Here is a 21,502-nt window from a genome sequence, read left to right as displayed (position 1 = left end):
TCTGAAGCCGGGGAAGTACTCCCTCCCCGGCCCTGGCAAGCAGGACTGGATGCTCTCAGTCCCCTCCCAGCAAGGAGGGTGTCTAATCCAGCTGGTGACTGATGGAGGAGGCCAGTGAGGCCCAGGACACAGGGGCCGTGGCTGCTCTGGCCTGTTGGCTGCACCCCCCCCACCTGCAGCCCCTCGGGGCCCAGTGACTCGTGCCTTTACACACAATGCTGACAAGCAGCTGAGCCAATTCCCAGGCCCAGGTGGGTAGAGAGAAGCAAGTTGGAAGGAGGGGGTGCTGAACAGGGCTCGGAGGGGGGCACGCCCCGGAGGAGCAGAGGGGAGCCCCACGCACGGGCGCTGCCGAAGGGCAAGGGTGTCCCCACAGCACAGAGCAGCCCCGGACAGTCCAGGGCCTGTGAGGCCGGGCTCGCACGGCTGATGGGTGGCGGGGCCACAGAGGGAGATGGGTCAAGGGGCAGGCTTCTAGGCCCCCAGCGAACACTGCCAAGGCTTGGGGAAAGCAGTTCACTCACTGGAGACCGTCATCTTCTCTGACGTTTAGGACAGAGGCGGTTCCCGGCCCACTGCCTCCTAGGAGCTCACAGCCCCGAAGGGGAGGGGGCTCCCCGGGAGGGACATGGAGTTCTGGGGGGGCCCGGCGCACACACTGCGTGGAGCCTGGCTCTCCCCGCGGGTCCACCTCGCCCCCAGTCCACACCCGCCGCCAGCCCACGTCTGCACGCCCCTGCTGCCCCTCTGCCCGGTCAAGGCCTCCTCAGCCCTCAGCCCCAGCTCTTCCCACGCAGGCCGGGCAGGCCCAGGGGCCACGAGGGGTTCAGGCTGGGAGGGGCCGTAGGCCCCCGCTGTGACCCGTCGGCGGCTTCTTCGACCCAGGGTCAGCCCGCTGACAGCTGGGGCGACCACAAGAGGATGTTGGCGAGATAATCTTGGCTTATTCGAGCGGGTGCCCTGGCCCACAGCGGGGAGAACAGGCATCCGAACCCTCTGCGCCCGTGGCCGCCCCCCCGACGCTGGTTCTGCCCCCCGACTCCCTGAGTGGGCCGCTGCAGCAGGGGAGATGGGGCTGCGCAGCCTGACTCCGCTTCCCCACCAAGCGTCCGTCTGATGGTGCTTGCATGCACCCTGCAACGGGAGGCTCACTACTCCTCTTCCAGACATCTGGGTCTTAGACTGTCTGCTTCTTAGGCCTTGCCACCCACACACCTTAGCGGGGGATGGGGGTGGGGGCGGTTCAGGCCCTCCCTGTCATCCTGTGTGTAAGTGACTGTCAATTCAGCTGCTTTGCTGCCCGGGGCGGGGGGTGAGCCATACCCCCACCCATGCCGCCTCCCAGCCCGGCCCGCAAGCACCGGGGTCACGCATGGGGGCTGGGTGGGGACACTGGTGCTGTCCAAGGTAGGCCAGGCTGGAGGAGCCCGGACGCACCCTGGGCTGTCTCAGGGCAAGGAGACGCCCTCGGCATGAAGAGAAACCTTGCCGTGTCAGGAGAGTGCCAGGCAGGGCCCTGCACGCTCTGGGAACAGAGGCCAGACTGACGGACCAGAGCTACTGGGATCTGAGCTTTTAACACCCTGAAACTTTACTGAGAAATAATTCACATACATCAAGATTCATCCTTTCAAGGGCGATTCAGCTTTCAAAGGAATGTTTACTGAAAGATGGCTGGAACGGTCCTGCGTAACCCAAGTAAAAGCCAGGGCCCCCGTGGCCAGATCTCGTGCAGAAAAGCAGCCGCCAGCAAGGGGATCCTCGCCTGCTTCTCCCCGCAAGCTCCCAGGGGCAGTCGTCAGGGTCTGGGGCTCTTTATGGCACCCGCCACCTTTCCGTCCTCATCCCCAGCCAACCCACCGCGTGTGGCTCAGGGCTCCCTTCCCAGCCTCCCCGGGCCCTTCTCCCCACACCCGTTCCTCCCTCACGGGTGGCCTGGCAATGGCCAGAACTCACTGTCAGGTACCCCTTGGCAGATGGCAGGTGGGAGAAGGGGGTCAGGGCCAGCAAGGATGCTCATGTGGCCATCCTGTCCCTGTGTCCCCATAACCAACAGTGTCCTAGGCCCAGGGGCAGGAGGACCACCTCTGGGGCCTCACGCGCCCCTTACCCGGTGACTGCCCTCTCCTCCAGGCCTCATCCTTCCCTGGGTCCTTTCTTGGGGCCTTCAGTGTGGACTCCAAGGTCACACCCATCTCCCGAGTCATGCTTACATCCAACACCTGCCCTCCTCTGCTCATATGCCTCCCGGGCTGGTTCTCGCTCTCTCTCTCTCTCTGTGAAAACCAAACCATTACTGGGGCTACAACCCATGCCAGCACCTGTCTGGCTCCTGGCGGTGGCCCTGCTGACCTCAGCCCTGCCCACGGGCTCACAGGGTGCTCACTTGATTAGCGGGCTCACTGGCTGTGCCCAGCAGCACCCCTGCTCTGGGGCAGTGCCTGGCACACAGTAAGTGCTCAGTGAGTACTGGTGACTGTGGGCCGGGGGAGGCGGAGGGCTTGGACAGAGGGGAGCCTTGGAGTCTGAGTCCTCTTATTGGGGTTGGGGGACCGGGGCATGCCACCTGTCCCCACAGGCAGAATATAGGCTGGGCCGGCCCTGCCTCAGGTCCCTAGGGCCTGGGTGGGTGTGGGGACTCCAGGCAGGGGACAGGGTGCTGACGCCGGAGGGGTCCTGTATATCCCGGCCCCAGCCACTGCCACTTCCTCCCGTGGCCAGCCCCATAACCGACAGGCGGAACTTGGGGGGCTTAACTGCCCCGGTCCCACGGCCACGCCCATTGGGGGCCCAGGGTAAGCCTGGCACCCTGGAACACATGCCCTGAGAGGCCTCTCAGGGCACGAGAAACAGGCGTGGTTGTGGGGACCTGACCACAGGGGACTTCAAGGCTGCCCCATTACAGACGGGGAACAGGCACAGAGAGGTGACGACGTGCCCAAGGCCTCACAGCTAGGAGGGTGGCCAGGTGGCCCGCCTGCCCCCCTTCCTGGGCCCTGCCCTACACACGGTGTTTCCTGCTTCCCCTGGACGCCTCACCCGCCATCCCCTTGGGGGTCCCGAGCCAGGTCTATGTGGCCCTGGGGCCTGAGACCTTGTCTCTCCCCTCACCAGGCCACTGTTCCTCTTCCTGGCTCTGTAGCCTGCGGCTCAGAGAAGACCTTTGTATTCCTACCCCGTCTGCTCCTTGGTTGCTGTGTGACCTCTGTCTGGCCCCTGTCTGTTCCCGAAGGCCAGGACCCAGGCTCCGCCAGCTTTTCACTCTGGGGCTCCGGCCAGAAGGCCCTCTCTGCCCGGGGGGGGCCATCTGCCTCCCCACTGTGAGGAAGGGACACCAGCAGGGGTGTGAAATGGGGCCCTGTCCCTTCAGGAGCTATGGTTCTCTCTGGCTCTGATCCGCGAGACACGGGTTCACAGCCCTCGGCAGCTTACGAAGCTCTACCGGGACCCTCATCAGCACCAGCCCGTAGAGAAACCGGCTCCACTGTACAGATGAGGAAACTGAGGCAGAGGACAGCCACGCCAGCCCCCACCCAGCCCCATCACGGCCTCTGGGCGCTGCTCGTGTGGCCGTTCAGAGCAAGGCAGATGGGAGGCCTCAGTGGCTCGGGGGCATGTGGCTCTGGGCCCGGGGCATCTGCCTGGGACTCGGTGTTCGCATCCGGCAAATGGGCACTGATCCACCAACCTGGCAGCGCTGCCCTGCGGGTGGGCAGGGAGGGGCTCGTCCGCAGGAGCGCCCTGATTTCCTCCACCAGCGGGGCACCCGTGAGCAAGCGGGCGCACCAGGGTGGGACACACACCTCAGGTACCACGATGGGCAAGGGCGGCTGCGGGACGGAGAGGGGCAAGGACGACGGGCCTGGGGGTGGGTGGTCGGGGAGGACTTCCCAGAGGAGGTGCTATTTAAGCTATGCTTGTAAAGAATCGGGGGCGTTTGGTGGGGTAAGGACGGGTGGGTAAGAGGCAGACGGCTCTGATTCACGCCGTGGGGAGCAAGGGGGACCTGGGGCTGCGGGAGACCGGGCCAGCCACCGCCTCCGGGCAGCCCCCAGCTCCATGCCATCTCCTGGGCCTCACTCGGGACCCTCCCCCGTCTCGGTCTCTCCCCAGGGCCGGTGGGCTGGCCCCCCGCCCCCGCCCGAGTCCCCAGGGGCAGGGGCCGGGCCAGGCAAGGCAGAGAGAAGGGGAGCGGGCCTGGGAAAGCCCGGCCCGGCTGATAGGGACAGATTGGTTTCAGCCGGAGCTGCGGGCTGCCAAGTCCACATCCTATCCGCGGCCTGCGCTCACTCAGCATTCATCACTGCTGAACCCGGAGACTTTATCGACGCTGGGGGTTGGCGCCATCTCTGGGCCTGGCCGCTCCCGGCCCTCCGATGGGCCCGATAGCCGCTGATAGATTACCCGAGATTGCCGCAGCCAGAGCCGATCACTGACACTGCTGGGCGGGGCGCGCACCACGTGGCCGGGGCAGAGACCGCGGCGCACCCGGGGGAGGCGGCGGGCCGGCGGGCGGGAAGGCCGCCCCGGGGGCGGAGACAGGGAAGTAGGGCCCGAGAAAACGGGCGCCCAGGCCGGCTCCGCAGTGATTCTGCAGATGGGCCGATAAGGGCTGATGGATGGGAGCGGGGGCCGGGCTAATGGAGCCGTCGCCGGGTCGCCGGGCCCACGCGTCAGATGGATGGAGGCAGATTGCTTCCTGGAAGGGGACGGGGCTCCAGTGTGACAGGGCCCTGCCATGGGGGGGGGGGGCGGAGCGGGGGGAGCGACGGCCTGCTAGGCTCCACACCACCCCCCTCACCTAGGGGGCTGGCTCGCCTTCCTGCACCGGCCCCCGGGATGGCCACTGCATCCCCGAGAGGTGGGGACTCCCCAGAGCCGGCTCCGGGCCCTGGGTTCAGGATTTCATTCACACCGTGGCACCGGGGCCCCTCTTCCGGGCCAGGCTGTCCTGATGCTCTTTCTGGGCGAGGAGCAGAATGCACACCCAGGCCTGGGAGACTAGCGTCCAGACTTGTGAGCCCAGCACCCCAGGCTGTGTCTCCTGCCCCTGGGGGATGCCACGCAGGGTGGAAGAAGCCAGGGCCTCTGGGCTAGGCTTTTTCCCTGTTGGGTGTGGCCAGGTCCCAAGCAGCAAATCTACTCTGTCCCCACTGCACAGATGGGGAAACCGAGGCACCAAGAGAGTGGAGGGGGCTTCCCGGTCCCACAGGAAGTCAGCGGCTCTGCAGGGTTGAGCCCGAACCTCCCCGCCCAGGGGGCACCTCGTCCCCACGGGGGCCAGAGAGAGCTGAAGAGTCCAGGAAGCTGGAGTGAGGCATATTGCAGCTCAAACCCTCCACCCACCCTAAGCTTCTTTCCTCAACTGAAAACTGGAGGCTGAAAATCAGCCTCAAATTTCTAGACAGAGTAGAACGGAGGCTGCCAGGGGCCCAGGAAGGAGATGGGGGGACAGCATGGGGGGTTAGTACTCAATGGGTACAGTTTCTATTGGGATCGTTCACTACAGTACAAAAAAATAAAAAGTCTGCTGTCCAGTGCTGTGGGGCATCCAGCAGGCGCCACATAAGTGTCTGTTCCCATCATCCTAGGGGATACAGACGCATGTGTGCACAGCCCTCCACAGACACGTGACTTTCTGCTCCACTTGCTGGCCGTGGAGACTAAGGCTGGGGCCTGCAGGGGCCTGGTCCTGCATGGATGGACAGGGTGGGGGTGCTGGGGGCCGTGCTGAGGCTAGGAGGGAGGCCAGACACACTGACCTGTCCCATGAATGGTCCTGGCCAACCTTTGCTGCCTGTCAGGGCTCGGCCCTGTTGGTCTCTCACAGAAGGGCCGAGGCCTGAGGGTCTTATGTGACTGGCCCAGAAGGACCCAGTGAGTAGTGGGGCTGGGATCTGCACCCAGGCTGTGTGGCTCCAAAGCCCGTGGCCTTGACCTCTCTAAGGTGAACCATGGTGATGATGGCTGTCTAGCTGCTGACCTGAGGGTCAGGATAGAGTAAGTGGAGAGGAAAAGTCTGGTCCCTGAGGAGGAGAAGGGAGGGGAGGGGCTGTGCGTTCCCGTGTCCTACCCCACATTCGGGGCCTGCCCGCGATGTGGCTGCTAAGGGCACACAGGAAGGCGCTGCGTGTCCTGGGGGCGGCACTGGCATCTGAACTGAGCCCTGTGCAACGCACGGTGGGGGCGGTCACTTCTCCTCCCCACCACGGTAGCTCGTTCCCTGCTCGCGACTTTTGCCTCTGCCGTTCCTCTCCCTGGAATGCTCTTTTCAACACTTACCACCATCTGTCCCTCCTTAAAGTCGGCTTCAGAACGGCCACCTTTCCTGCCAGGACCCCAGTCCCCCAGCTACAGGGGGACCCTCCGTCCTTAGCCTTCATTCCTGGTATTCCTTCTCTATTCCCCCACCAGTCTGGGGCTCACCAGTCTGGGGCAGGGACCGAGCCCCTGTGAGGGTCATGGGGATCCCCGACAAAATCCCCAAAACACCAGGGACTCAGACAAGTTTGGAGGCCTGAACGCACAAGGATGTCCAGAAGTCAGCCTGCTGTCCCTGTTCCCCCGCAGTCAGCCCCCAACGAAGCAAGCCTCGGCCCTGCTGCAGGGACGGGTCCTCATTGTCTGCTGGTTATGACCCCTACTCCCTGGGCTTTGGGGCTCTGTACACGACAGTGGTCACTTGGAGGCACTGACTCCTCTTCCTTTCCTTTTGCCGTTGGTTTTGCTTTGCTTTCCTGGGCCGGGGCTGGGGGGTAGGGCACGGGGAGGTTGAAATCAATTGAGAGAGTTGATTGAGCACCTGCTGTATGCCCTGCACTGTCCTGGGGGAGACAGAGCTGCTACAGAATGGGGGCCCCTTGTGGAGAGTCTGCGGTGGGTGCCGGGGTGCCCCTCTGGGGCGATGGTTCCTATGCACTGCCTTTTCACCCTTGAGTGCTGAGTCCCTCTGACTCCTGCCCTGGGAGGCTGTGTCACCTGTCTTAAAGGGGGTGAAGGGGCTTGGCTGAGGTCACAGGGCAACAGCCTGGTTTTGGTCCGTCAGCCCCCTCCCTGTTTCCTCTCCTTAGATCTCAGCCCAAACCTGTTCCCTCCTTGCCCCTCTGCTATTTTCCACTTATGCATTTTTGAAAAACACCTACGCCTGTGACTGGGGTTTCAGGTCACGGAGTCCTGCAGGTGCTGTGGAAATGGGGGGGGGGGGGGGTAGGCGGCTCCAGCCAGGCTCTAGGCCAGCTGGGCCTATGCAGGCCCCGTCTTACCGACAAGACAAACTATGGGGTGCAGAGTGACTCTGAACACAGTGAGAACACCCAAAGTTTCTTGAGCACTTCCTGCAGACATCGTCTCCTGTCATGTAAATTTCTGAAGATGGAAAATCTGAAAGACCCCAAGTTTCTAGAATAAACTACAACCACAGATAAGCTAAAGAACCCCCTGAGAGAGTCTTGTCTCAGCCCTCATTGTCTGGATGGGGAAACTGAGGCCTAGGAAGCAGATGGTCCTTGTCAGAGGACACAGAGACTGCCCTGAGAGGCAGGCAGATCAGACCCTCCCATTCGACTGATAGGAAAGCAGGTTTGGCAAATGGGTTGGGACTGTCACTCATTAAAATGGTACCACGGCCCCGTCGCAGCCTGGTGCTGCCGCGAGCCTGGCAGTGTGAGGTCCTGGGTAAGAATCATAGCGGAGGGGAAGGCAGAGATGGGGGGGGGGGGGGGGGGGGGGACAGCATTCACAGAGTCTGGAGGTGCCCCAGACACAGGCAGGCGGAGCTGGCCGGCCTGGAGCTGCCCTGCCCCATTTTTGAACTCAGTGTTCCCATCTGGGAGTCAGAGTTGGCGGAGTGATCTTGGGAACGCCCAAGTCCTGGTCCCTTAATTGGGGCTGTGGGGATCTGGGCCCTGAGGGTCAGCAGGAAGTCATCCAAGGGCCAAACTGTCTATCCCCAAGCGCCTGGGCAGACGGATGGCCCCACTAGCAAGGCCCCGGAAAGGCTGGCCCTTCCAGAGCTGGGGGGATTTCCATCAGGGGGTCAAGGTCCGGGCAAGACAGTATCCCCTACTCCATAAATTAAGGGCTCCTCCTCGAGGAGCCACGCCCCCTCTGAGGTGGCCCCGCCTCACGCGTGGAGCTCAGCCAATCCCCAGGCCTCACAAACGCTCATTTGCATCTTCGCTCCCATTGGCTGCAGGAACACAGATCCTTGGTTCCCAGGCCGCGGGGGCGGGGCCTGGGGAGGAGTTGAGTGGGGTTATGGCCTAGGGGTACGCTGGGCTCTGGGGGGCGGGACTAGGAGAGCCTGGGGGGGGACCCTGGGCTGGGGGGGCGGAGCTAGGGGAGCTCTGGGCTGGGGGATGGGGGAGCTGGGGGACGGTGGGGGTCAGCGGGGTGCGGGGGTGGGACGCTGGGCTCTGGGAGCCAGGGGGCTAGGGGAGCTCGGGGAAGGGGGCTGGCCTGGGTGCTTGGAAGACGCTGGGCTCTGGGGGCTCGGGCTAGGGGTGCTGGAGGGGGTTGGGCGGGACGCTGGGCGCTGGGGGGGTGGGACCGGGCTCTGGCCTCTGAGGGAGCAGGTTCTGGGGGTGCCAAGCTCTGGATGACCCGCCCCAGACCCAAGTCTGGGACACAAAATGGCCACTTGCCACATGGGGAGGCCTTTGGTTATATAGTACCAGCTCTTCCTTTTCCTCTAAAGCTCCGTTAAATCCTCAAACTCCCCCCTACCCCGCCCATTATGAATGACTCAGAGGGGGAAAGAGACCGACCCAGGGTCACGTGGCCAGGACGCAGCCACACAGCTGGGACCTGGCCCCTCATCCCAAGGCTGGGTTCCCTTCCTCCAGGGAGGGCTTATAGGGGGAAACTTCTTCTTTTCAGCTGCTTCTTCTCAGGGAGGGCTAAGTTTTGGCTTCCTCTGCAAACTAACGACGAGGACCCCGATGATTTTAAGAAGCCCCGAACCCCCCAGCAGATCTAGTGGCATCCTTTTTTCGGGGCGCCAGGAACTGCGGGGCGGTGGGCTCGCGGTGGGAGTGTGAATGTGCACGCGCTTTTGTTCCTGGCATTTTGGTGGGTGAGATAAGGGAACAACAGCCAGGCTCAGAGAGAGCAGGCAGATAGATAAGGTGATAGGGTTCCTCCGGCACACACGCCTATCGCCTTTATCAGAGTTCCCTTTTCTTTCTTTCTTGGGTGGGGGGGGGCAGGGTGGAACACACCCCACCCCCACCCCCCACGCCGGGGACCTGAGGGGTGGGGGCCTCCCTCGCTCAGGTCCCTCCCGCTGTGTCCAGCACGCGGAGCCCTGGCCTGTGCCCGGACCGGAAGGGTGGGGGGTCCCGGGACTGCGGTCACAGCAGGGACCAGCAGCAGCTGTGCCTCTGCCCTTGCTGCTCCACGGAAGGGCCTCGGATGGGGGCGGGGAGGCCCAGAGAGGGGACAGACAAGGGGGGGCGGGGCGGGGCGGTGGGGCCTGGAGGCCAGTGGTCTGGAGACTGGGTGCCGAGCCCTCTCTCCAGAAGGCCTGTGAGCCCCTGTGGGCGAGGCTGGGCAGGACCCGGAGGCCTCCCCCAACCAGGCCTACAGGGCGGACCTGAACATCTTCAGCCCCATTTTACAGATGCAGAAACCGAGTCTCAAAACAGAGCCGTGCCTGTGAGCCACAGCAAAGGGGGGCAGCCTGGACCCCCACATCCCGTCTGTATTCCCTCTGGCTCTGGGAGCCAGACTCCCAAAGACCTAACCACACGCAGCACGGTGTGGCAGGGGCTCCGTGCTCTGTACCCAGAGCTATTCACCAAAAGCAGTCCAGGGAGAATTCTGGTAGGCTCCCCGTAGGGTGTATGGGCTCGGCAGCCCCAGGGACCTCAACCCTGCACATGTCCCTGGAGGGCACGCCCCGACCCTGCTACACATGGGCCTGGGACACTCTCCCACGTCTCTCCTGCCTTTGTCCTCAAAGGCTAAGAAGGCCAGAATTAAGATTATGCCCATTGCACAGGCAAGGAAACTGAGGTCCAGGGACATGAACTCACTTGCCCAGGCTACCGACCCAGGAGGCAGAATTTGAACCCTGGTCACTGCACACTACGCTCATCCTCCTCCCCCACATATGCACCCATTTTACTGGAAATAGCTGACTTCCTTTAGAATATTGAAACAAACCAAAACCCAAAAGACACAAAGAAACCAATTTTATCACCAAAGGAGCCTATTTTCTGGGGGCAGATGATATGACCCCCCAGAGATAAGCAGGAGTAGAGGCACCTTGTCATCTGGTCATCTCAGGCAGGGCTGTGTGGTTCCAAGCACGCACTCACCCTCTCTGTGCCTGGGCCTTTCTCCCCTAAATGGAGGGAGCAGACCCTTTAGGGGAGGGGGGGCGGGACTATGGCTACAAACACCCCCCAGATCCTCAGCTGTGATGGAGATCCAGACCTTGGCCAGGAAGCTATGTCAGTCTCTACTGCTCCCTACTGTGCTGTGTGACCTTGGATGAGTTGCTCAACCTCTCTGAGACTTGAGTCCTCTTCAGAGAAGAAACGAAATCAGAGGTAAACTTTCCAGGGCTGCTGGGATGCTACAGGGTAGCAGAGGTCAAGCCCAGGCCTGGCATACAGAAAGCACTCAGTAAAGGGGGCTGCTACCTAACAAAGACCACCATGAGGATTGTTATAACTGGGGGGTCCTAGAACCACTCAGAAATGTTGCTGACTGCCCACTCACGCCTGCTGTCTCTGGGATCACAGAGAATCTCATTTCTTGGGAGTTGCTTAAAAAACAAATACAGAGATGGGGGGGGGGGGGTAGTGGCCAGCAGCCCTGCACCTGCTGGGAGCCCCAGGCATGCCCCCAGGGCCTTGGTGTCCCCACTCACACAGTGGGGGGTGCGCACAGCTCCATGGGTGCCTGGCCCCCACGCGGCCGCCGCACCTGTCCCTCAGCGGGAGGATTAGCCACACGCGGGCCCTAATCGCTGCTAATCGCGCTACCATCATCGAAGGATCTCGGATCAGCTGAAGGAGGCGGCTTTATCCAGACAGACGCGGAGATGGCACCATAGTCCCATCTGGGTGCCGACCGTCACAAGTGGCAGGCGGGCTGGAGGGCTGAGGAAGGCAGGGTGGCTGAGGATGGTGGGGGGAGAGAGCCGGGAGCCCCCTGCCTCCCCAGCTGCAAGAGAAGCTCGACTTGGTCCCTCAACATTTATTGGGCACCAGCTGTATGACCAGGTACTGGTCTGGGTGCTGGGAGTCAGCAGACACCCAAACGGGCAAAATTCTTGCCCTCGGGTGCTGCGTCCTCTCGAGGAGTGCAGGCCCATTTGTCAGATGCTGAAACTAAGGCCAGCGTGTCGAGTTGAGCCCAGGCAGCAGGTCCGGACCCCTGCTCTGGTGGAGTGCCTTAAATCTCCCCTAAAAAGGCTCACGCCCCAGGCCAGGGGTGCCCTTCCGTCCCCCAGGACGACTCCTGCTGCTTTTGTGAGTGGAGACCAGAGCCTTCCCCTCCCCGGCCGGGCCCCTGGACACTGTTGGTCCAGAGGCCTGGGGAGGCCTGGGAGGAGCAGGCGGGCCCCGGGGGCCGGGAGAGGCTGGGAGAGGCGGCCAAGGGCTCCCCTCCAGGGCCCCCACCATCCCCACCCTCCTCCCTACCTTCTTTTTCAAAAACATAATTTATCTGTGTATTATCAAGAAATCCAGACACTTTAATCAGTGAGCTATGAAGTCAGAATTTCCATTCTTATCTGCGGGAGGAGTGGAAACGGAGGAGATAGGCGGCAGGGACGGATCGCTGGTGGGGAATGTTAATGGGTGGGGAGGCTGGGCTATTGGCCACGGAGACGCCGTATCTCCCCCATTATCAAGGCCGTATCTCGCCAACCATCTCAGCGCAGTAATGGGGCCAGTTCAACTTTCCGAGTTATCACAGGAGCTGAAACCCGCGCCCGCCAGAGGCCCGGACGGGAGACAGTTCCGGGCGGACGGGGCTTCGGCCGGCACAGCCAAGAGGCAGAGGGGCACAGCTGGCCTGGCTGGGGCCCCCGGGGGCCTGGGTGCCCCTGCCCCTGACCGTCAGAGCCACCACAGTGAGCGTAGGGGTTCCCTCTGTGCTCTGGGAAAATGTCTGGTTTTGAAAGAGCCAGGCGTGAGCATACTGTACAGGAGGGGAAACCGAGGCAGGAAGGCATCTCAGGGTCACAGTGGTCCCAGGCCCGCCTGAGCTGTGCCAGGCCCATGAAGTGAAAGAGGGCTGGGGGTGTGGAGGCACGGCAGGTGGGGGTAGGAGGTGAACCCCATGCCCTCCCACCTTGTGGCCTGCAGGGTCCCCCGACCTCCCTGGGGCCTTTTCCAGACCCTAACCCCAGCGGCAAAATCAGCAGGTGGGGACATCCTGCTGGGCTCTGTCCCTGCAGGTCCTGACCTGAGGCTTGGCTCCACAGCCCCTCGGTGGCCTGGCATATACTCAATCCACCCCTCAAATGGTAAAGGGTCTCCCCGCTGCCCTCGGGCCTCCTGCAGGACAGACCCCAGGGGGTGGGGCACCCCTGGCCCCTGCGTGGAACACCCCTGTTCATCCAAAGGAAGGGACCCCAAACCCACTCATTCCCACCCCGCGAGGATTTAGTGATCCCACTTCACGAGAAGCGTCTGAGGGGTGGAGCAAGTCTCCCTGAGGACCGCCCACCGCATGGGGCCCCCATCTGACCCCCTGGGTCCCGGGAACTGCCCTACCGACTGGGTCCGTTGGGGCTCTGGTCCCTCTCCCACAGCTGGAGTGCAGGGCAGCAACCGCCTGGGCCCAGAGAGGGGAAGGGACTCGCCCAAGGTCACACAGCCGGTGAGAAACAGCCTGGTGACCACAGCTGGACACTGCCCGGAACCACAGGAAGGCCTCGGTTTCCTGGACCTGAGCACGGGTGCCGCCAGGCCGGCAGGGAAGCCAAGAGAGCTCAACTTGTGGAAACCCCCACTGTAACCATCCTCTTCCTCCTCCCCCAGGGTGGGGAGCTCGAGCTGCAGCCCTGGGTCTGACCTGTAAACCCCCTAGGCCTCAGTGTCCTTCTGTGCACTGGGCTAGTCACTGAGCGTCCCTCAGAAGTTACTGGAGGAAAGGCAGGAGCCAGTGTCTTTAAGTTTTGGGCCCTCGGCAGGGGCTTCCTAAGCGCTCAGGACAGCAGGATGAGCCGGCGGGGGGGGGGGGGGGGGGGGGGGGGGCGGGGGAGGAGTGGTGCAGACAAGCTGGGTTTGGATGGCGGGAGGCCACTCGAGGTCCTGTGGCTGCCCAAAGCTCTGAGCTCTGAGCAGAGGCCTTGTCTTTGGTCTCAAGCGTCCAAGCACCCAAAGCCAGACGCCCCCCACCGAGCCCACCCTGGGGGCTAAGAGTCTGCCACTGCCTGCCAGGCCCTGTCCCCAGTGGAGGGCTCACCGCAGGACAGAGGCATGACCACCTGGCCCCGGGCCCCCTTTCCTGGGTCTTACTTGCAGCACAGAGGCTTGATGGAAAAAAGGGAAATTGAGGCAGGAGAATGTGACAGGTGCGAGCGCCCAGGGCAGATGAGGAAAGCCTCAGGGCTTGAGTCAGACACCAAGAGGAACGGGCAGGAAGCAGGCCTAGGGCGACCGAGGAGGGGAGAGATGACCCTCTGTCCTCTTCACTTGAATTCTGTCATGCAACCCCAGTGACACCCCAGCTCTGGCCCAGGCCGCACCCGCTACACCACCTGCCCCCACCCCGCCTGCACCGTAGGCATCACTGTTCCATTTTATGGGGGAAACCGAGGCTCAACAGCTTGCAGGGGGCCTGGGCGCCCTCAGAGCCCAGCCTGGTATCCCCATGACATCTCCATCTTGCAAAGGTGAGGACTGAGCCTCGCAAAGGCGGGGTAACTTCTGTACACCTGCAGAGTTTAGCCCTGCAGGATTCTGGCTGTGGCAGCCCCCACTGTGGCCATCCCCTCCTTCCAGGAAGCGGTGTGCCTGCCACTTCCGGGGGTCTAGGACACAGCCCCCCCCCCGCCCCCCGCCTGAGAGCCATGGCAGGCCTGCAGCAGACCACCCTCTCGACCCCGTCTGTATCCTTCCTGCTCGTGCGCCGTGCACGGCTCTGCTGTAGCCACCCGCCCTTTCTGGTCCTGCATTTCTTTGTGTGTCAGATGGGTCGAGAACCCCAACCTTAGCAGGCATCGAGGAGAATCACATGTGAAATCCAGAGAAACCCAGGCTCTGGGCGTCCACACCCTCCGGTCCAGGGGAGGCAGAAAGGAGGGGGTGGAGGGGAGGGGCTTGCTTATCGGCCTAACCCAGCTCTGGCCCAAGGTCACATTCCTGACCCAGCGGGGACACTGCCTTCTCCCAAACAGGGGGCCTTGGAAGGTGGAGGAGGAGGGGGGAGCTAGGCTGGAAGGGTCCTGGAACAGGTGGCCTGGGGGAGCGGAGCAGGCACTGTCCAGAGAAGCCTCTGCCCACCCCTGGGGTCCAAAGACCCAGCTCCTGTCGTGTGGCCTCGAGGGTGTCACAGTCTCCCAGGGCCTCAGCTTTCTCATCTGTAAGATCGGTGAATCGATAATGACAATGAGCCTAAGAGCAGGTAAGATGCTTGGGCAAGAGGAGGACTGAGGAGGGCCCGGGCCCCGCCCAGCCCAGGGTGTGACTGGGCCCCTCGCCCCCCCCACCTCCCCTGCCCACAAGTCCCTTCAAAAACTAACACCCGAAGGCGCAGGGGGGCCGGACACAGGGCTCCGTGTGAAGCGTCCAGTCCCCCAGGCTTCTCGCAAAATCTCAGTAATGCAACCAGCAGCTCCCAGGCCTGCCACATCCACTGAGGACATGACCTTGAGACAGCACTTTACAGTTTGCTTTTGAGACCTCACAGACCTCACGTAAAGGCCCGAGGAAGGAGGTACGTTCTTGAGCTCTTGCTTCAAAAGTGGAAACTGAGGCTGAGAGAAGTCATTTGCCCACAGGGTCACGGTGAGGCCAGGACTCAAGGCCAAGCAGTGGCCTCCCACTCGGGTGATGAGGGCTGGCCTTCTGCCCGGTGCCCTGAGGCCAGCCCAGGCCTAGAGCATAAAGCCTCTGCTCCTGGTGTGGGGACACGGTGGGGACGGAAGCCCTGAGGTCCCGGAGGGAAGGGCCTCTCCACAGCCTGCCTAGTGGCCCCTGAGCAGCCAGGGGCCGGTGACGGCAACAGGTCATCCAGCAACAAACAGCCTAGGTGCCCCCTGAGTGCCGCTGTCATCAAGCACCCACGGTAGCCCAGCCCTGCTTGAGCCCGGGCACAGCCACGAGAGCGGGGACGGCGTCACACCCATTCTACAGATGAGAATCGCAGGACTGGGAACGAGAGAGACACTCGCCTAGGCCACTCAGCGGGGGAGCTGTGCGGAGGTGACGCGAGAGTGGCACCATCTCAGACGACACGAGTCTCCCCCGGATTCTCATGGCTGTGCTCGGGGGCCGGCAATGTCATCATCCCCGTTTTACAGATGGGTAGATCGAGGCTCACTCGGGCAGGCCTTGCTTACAGTCCCACTCCATTTCATGCCATGTCTCCATTAGGTCATTTATCTGACAGAGTTCTGGAAAGCCCACTATGTGGGGACAGGACAGACCCAGTCCCTCCTCCTGGGCAGCAGAGATCTGAGCTGCCCGTGCAAAGGCACCGGGGCCAGAAGCGACTGAAAGAAGCCAGCCCCTCAGCTGACACACAGGCCCTGGTGAGGGGCTGCCTTGGGAGCTGCCACCCCCAGTCCCCACGCAGAGACTCTCCTTCTCATAGGAACACACGAAGTGCAACCTGACGGTAGCTAAGCCCTTACCTATGGGCCGGGTGCCTCCCTCTGTGACGGCTGAGGACACCGAGGCCCACAGGCGGCCAGGAGGTACATGTGGAGGCCAACTCCCTCTGCAGGCACTGCCCCCCACCCCCGACTCCTGTTGAGTGGGGAGTGGTAGACAAGGCTCAGTGAGCACAGCTGGTTGTGGCCTCAGTTTCCCCCTCTGTGAAATGGGAGCGGAGGCCCTGGGGCAGCTCCAGGGGTACGGTGGCTGGGCGGGGGGGGGGGGGGGGGGGGGGGTGCAGGAGCCCAGGCCCGGGTCTCTGGGCCTGGCGATACCAATCAGTGGGCACCAGCTGCCTCCAGGAGGAGGCCCGTCGATGGCAGATAGGCCGGCTGGGAGTATTATTCACGAGTCCGTCAAGCCCCAGGAACGTCTGGTTGGCATAGAAACAGGAGATAAGGGGTACAATTAATGGCATCACATTCCCTCCTCCTTTCTTCCCCAACTGACCCATTTAAATCCCTGGCGGGGCTGGTGCCACGCTGGGCTCCCAGTGACCTCCAGGGAGGGGCTGGCTGGGCAGGCAGGACACTCGGCCAGAGCTCAGGCCCCCAGGCAGGGCTGGCTGAAGTCTCCTCAGGGGCCACCCCTGCGCAGTAGGGTCTCAGGAAGGAAGCCCCGGGAGATGTGGCAAGGGCTAGGCTGGCGAGGGACCCCGGCGTGCCTCCCCTCCCAAAGGCCCATTTCACAGGCGTGGAGACTGAACCCGGACAAGCCTGGGGACAGCAGCAAGAGGAAAGCAGCGTGATGCTCACAGGCAGGCTGGTTTGGAGCTTGGGGCCAGGCTGCCTGCACCCCAACTCTGGCTCCGCCATTGTTTTGGGAGAGAAACTTAAGCAATCTGTGCTCAGTGTCCTCAGATGTAAAGCTGACAAGAATAGGACCTCTTTTAAGGTAACGTGTGGCCAGGCACAGAGTAAGCTAAGTATTAGCCAATATGATTATCACCGTCCAATGCAGGAATGAACTGCTCGTTTTCCCTGAGGCCCAGGACAGCAGGAAAACTAAGCCATCTGGAGCCAGGGGGAACCCAACCTCAGGGGTGATGGCTGGCCCCCAGGGACCACCAGGCCCTTTCAAGTCTGGGTTCGGGGCTGGGGGCCCATGAGCAAAGCCCTCCTGGCCGTCTCAGCCCTTCATCCCCTCGGCTCACCACAGATGGGTCCCCGTGCCCCCAGGGCTCTGAGGAGGGGGCCGAGGCCAGTGGAGGACAGGACTTACGTCCCTGTTGACAACTGGAGGGCAGGCACTGTCACACCTGTCTTTCAGAGAGGGGACATGGAGGCCGTGGAAGTGAACTGCCCACGGTGGCCGTGCACCAGGACCAGCAGGTGCCCCGCCTCCCAGGTGCCTCCCAGTGAGGTGCGGCCTTGCAGGGTGGCCCCTGCGAGCCAGGCAGGCTCCCAGGGGCCTCCCGTAGCTGGGAGGACGGTGTGCAATGTTGTGTGTGTGCCATCCTCCCATGCCGACGGAAACTCTAGGGGAGATCACCCCCTCCCCCTACTGGGCCCGAGCCAGGCCCCCCCCGGAACCGGCCCTCACCAGAAGGCACTGGCGGCCCCACAGGTGGGTGTCGAGCTGCTGGAGAGAGCGGAGGGTGAGTCTGAAGCACGGAGTGAATTAGTCATCCTGTGGCCACCAATAAAACTTTAATCAAACTCCAAGCATGTGTGAAAACACCCTCACAGGAGACAGAGTGGCCGCTGGGGCCGGGGCAGACGGGGCAAGTCCCCAGCTTCCACTGGAGGCCCCTCACCTGGCTGGCCTGGGTTTCCACTTGGTATCTAGGACCGTGGTCCCTGAGGGCCCTCCCAATGCAGTGACATCACCAGTCGGACCTGGGGGCTTGTTCCTGTCTGTATTTTTCAAGAGAGGGGAAACCGAGGCCTGGCCCCACCCTTCTTATCTCATTCTCACCTCCTCACACAGGCATCCCTTCCCTGGGGTCCTGTGCCTCCGAGCCCTTCGCCCCCCCCTCCCCCAACAGCCAGGAATCATCCCGTTTTTCAGAGCTCAGAAACTGAGGCCAGCCCACTGTCCCTTGGAGGCACCTCTGTGGCTGGCCTATTCCTGACCTCGATGAAGGTACCCCCTTCTGGGACGTGTCTGACTGTACCTGTTAGTTTATGCCCATCCCCCACCCCCCCACCCACACCTAAGACAGGGCTGGGACCCAGTGCACACATACAGCAAGTGCTCAATAAACCTGCTGAATCAAGGGGGGCCTGCTCAGAAAGACCGCCAGCGCACTGGCCTGCCCCCACCGCAAACAGCCTGGGCCATGGAAACCACCTCGGTGTTTTTCAATAAAACTCCAAGCAGGCTACATCTAAAACTTGCCAGGAACGCACAGCAACCCTAACGCGGTGGAGAGGAAAACACGCTCCCTCCTGGAGGTGATAAACCCCACCTCTGGCTATCTCACACCATCTGATAGGAATCGGGCGGGGTGCCCCCCCCCCCCCACCGGGCCCCGGAGCTCCGGGCCAGCGAGAGTCATTTTCCTTTCATTTTGACGGACTGTACCACCCGCAGGGGAGGATCGACTTCTTGGCAATTAAGTATGTTTGGGAAGAAAACTCGCCCAGACGACCCGCAGCAGACGCCCTCTCCCCCTGCCCCGGCTCTGGGCCGGGCCGCTCTCCCAGCCGAGACCCCCCCCCCCCCCCCCCCCCCCGCGCCGTGGTTGCCTCGAACCCGGCCGGGCCTGGTGGCCATAGATAAGGCCTCTTATCGCTCTTGGCGATCGCCATCCGGCCGGCCGGCCCTGCGCTTATCGGAGCTCACATCGACCCGGGCGGGAGGACAGCTCGGCGGGCCGGGGGTCCCGAGCTGGGCTCTGCCCCTCGCTTCCAGCCAGCTCGGCCCCAGCCTATCGTCTCGGCCATCTGGCCGGCCAAGGCCGCGCTCCTGCCTCGCCCTCCCCCCGCTCCCACGTTTGAAGTTAATAACTGGAAGCGCCTATCACCGCCGCCATCGGTTGCGCGCCTTATCAGCGCGGCACATCTATCTCCTCGCGGAACAAAAGGCGCACAGAGGCGCGGGCAGCTGCGCCCCGGCTTGGTGAGGGCGCGGGGGGCGGTGGCGCGCAGCGCCCGGTCCCCTCCCCCTCCACACCCGCGGCCTGGTCTCAGGTGAGGCCAGCGCGGCGGGCGCACAGCTGCGAGGGCCGCACGCACAGCCGCGGGCAGAGGGCGAGAGGGCGGGCGGGCGCCGCCGCTTGGTGACAATCAGCGCTCGCATCTTAACTCGCCAAGATCTGCCAGAGGGAGGAGGCGCCCGGGGTGGGGGCTGCGGGGGGTCTGCAGGGAGGGTGCCCAGCCCGCCTGCTGTGCCCCCACTCCTGCACGGATCCTGGCCGCGCGGAGGGTGAGCGGCGGACGGGGAGGGGAGGGGGGCTCGCCTGCGCGCCCGATCTGGTCCCAGTCCCCAAGGCGTACCCTTGGCCGACCCAGCTGGGCCCCGGCGCTCGCCCTGCTCGAGGCCTTATCGGCGCTGTCGATCGGTTCCCAGCCTGAGATCTCCTGCCCGCGCTATCTGTATTTCTCATCACGCTGAAACACATACACACACGCACACACGAGAACAGACCCAACAGAGGCGCACAGGGGAGGAGGGGAAAAAGAAACCAGAGAATCAGCGCAGATCGGGGACCCGTGGGTGGTTTTAATACTTAAGTCGACTTGATAGAAGGCGACTTTCAGAAAACAGGTCCCGCTTGCACACTGGGGGAGTGGGTTACGGGAACCCAGATTTATGCTTGCGTGGCCCCTTTCTAGGACCTGAGGGGTGGACACTTCCCCAGGCGCGCGCACACGGGATCCAGGTGGCCGTGGTCATGTGGACAGAGTGGCATGCCTGGGCGCCTGAGGCTGGGCAGAGGGCTGGGCCCCCCTCTTCGCTTCCCATCTGGCCTGGGAGACGCGACCCCCGGAGGAAATCTCGTGCCCAGGCCCTGGCAGCGAAGGCGCGAAGTTCTTGGCGTGAGGTGGGGAGCGGCGCTTCCTGTGTGCTCACGCTCTCGCTCCTTGCGAGTGGCCCAGAGCGCGCGGCGCTGCTTTTATCACGGGGCTTTGGCAGTAAGGACTTAGACCGCGCCGTGCCCCTGGGGAGCGGACCGCGGGCAGGATGGGCGAGAAACATGGGACGCAAGCGGAGGCGACGGTGACCTGGGGCCTAGTCTCTGGAAGCCCCCCTTTCCTGACTTGGGGTAGTAGGAGAGCCCCCTCGGATGAGCGGGGTGCGTGTGTGTGTGTGTGGGGGGGGGGGGGTTGCCTGCTTGCTGCACGTGCGGCATTGGCCGGGACAGAGAGTAAGGTCGGACCTCCAGGAGGCTGTCCCTGGGCAGGGAAGGGTCGAGTTCGAGACCCCAGCGACAGGGCGCGGGGGTCTGCGCGGCTGGAACCGAGCGCACGGGCTGCGGTGGCTGCACCGGCCCCCCATCCCCAGCCACGCGGCTCTAGGGCCAGCAGAAGAGATGGTGGGAGCGGGCCGGTCTCCACCACTCAGCCATGCATTTCCACGCGGCCCGGGTGCCCCCTCTCCCTCCCAGGTCTCCCTGTTTCTCCCTCTAGATACAAAGCCTGGGAGAGTCAACCGCGCGGCGAGATAAGATCACAATTTCAGCCCGTCCGACAGAGCGATCTTATCAGGATGGGACTTGCAGAATGGAATATTTTAAACTTTATCTGAGCCCAGATCGGGGCCGCCTTATCGCCGCACCATCTCAGGGATGCGGGGGAGGGGCAGGACGCGAGCTGGCCGCGCCCCCAGCCGCCCCGCTCGCGGCCCTCCGGGCGGACGCTCCTCCCGGCCCGACCCCCGGTCCCTGAAACGAGACGCGGGGGCCCGGCCCGCCGGCGATTAGATTACCGCGCGCGGGGCGCACAGCGCGGGGGGCGCGGCGCGGGGTGAAGGTCGCGGGCAGAGCCGGGCCGGGCGTGTGGGGGCGGGCCGGCGGGGGCCGGCGGGGGTCGGGGGCCGGCGGGCAAAGTTTGACTCACGCTTGATCTGCCGGGGGTTGCTCTGTTTCCTCCTGGACATGTCTCCGGCGCCGCGCGCCCTCCCGGCGGCCGCCTCTAGCCCCTGGCGGGCGGCGGCGGGCGGCGGGGGCGCGGCGGGGCCGCGGGGCGGCTCATGCCCCCGGCCCCCGGGCTCCGCGGCCGTCCCGGCCCGCGCCCCAGCCCGCCGCGCCCGGCCCGGAGCCGCTGCGGAGGCCGGAGGCAAGGCCCTGCGCTGCGGGCGCGCCGACCGCCGGGGGCGGCGGGCGGCGGACTGTTGCCAGCTCCTCGGCTCCCGCGCAGACGCCGCCGCCGCCGCCGCCGCCGCCGCCGCCGCCGCTCGGCTTTTCTCAATGGAACCTGCGGGCAGCGCGCGGCGAACCGGGCGGCCTCGGCCGGGGCGCTCCCGGCGGGCGGGCGGGCCGGCGCGGCGGGGGCGGGGCCTGCGCGTCCCCGGCGCCTCGCCTCCGGCCCCGCCCCCGCCGCGCCGGCTCCGCCCCCCGCCGCGCCAGCCCCTTCCCCGGGCGGATCCAAATTCCCTGCAGCCCGGCCCCGCCCCCGCCGCCACGGCCCCGCCTCCGCCGCCACGGCCCCGCCTCCGCCCCGCCGCGCCGGCCCCTCCCCCGGGCGGATCCTGGTTCCCTGCGGTCCAGCCGGCCCCGC

At 64.0% G+C, this 21,502-nt stretch overlaps 1 protein-coding gene across 1 annotated transcript in view; it reads right to left on the bottom strand.

Annotated features, from left to right (window-relative positions):
• ZFPM1 (zinc finger protein, FOG family member 1) overlaps window positions 1-20,903 on the bottom strand; it is a 65,198-nt gene extending 44,295 nt beyond the window's left edge. The window contains exon 1 of the mRNA XM_042918984.1: window positions 20,843-20,903. Coding sequence (XP_042774918.1) covers window positions 20,843-20,882 — 40 coding nt within the window. The 5' untranslated portion in view covers window positions 20,883-20,903. The remainder of the gene's footprint in view (window positions 1-20,842) is intronic.
• Window positions 20,904-21,502: the final 599 nt, after the last annotated feature.

Source organism: Panthera leo, chromosome E2, assembly GCF_018350215.1.
Source record: "Panthera leo isolate Ple1 chromosome E2, P.leo_Ple1_pat1.1, whole genome shotgun sequence".
NCBI classification, from domain to species: domain Eukaryota; kingdom Metazoa; phylum Chordata; class Mammalia; order Carnivora; family Felidae; genus Panthera; species Panthera leo.
The sequence above is the reverse complement of the archived record's forward strand: the minus strand, read 5'-3'. Positions and strand labels throughout refer to the sequence as shown.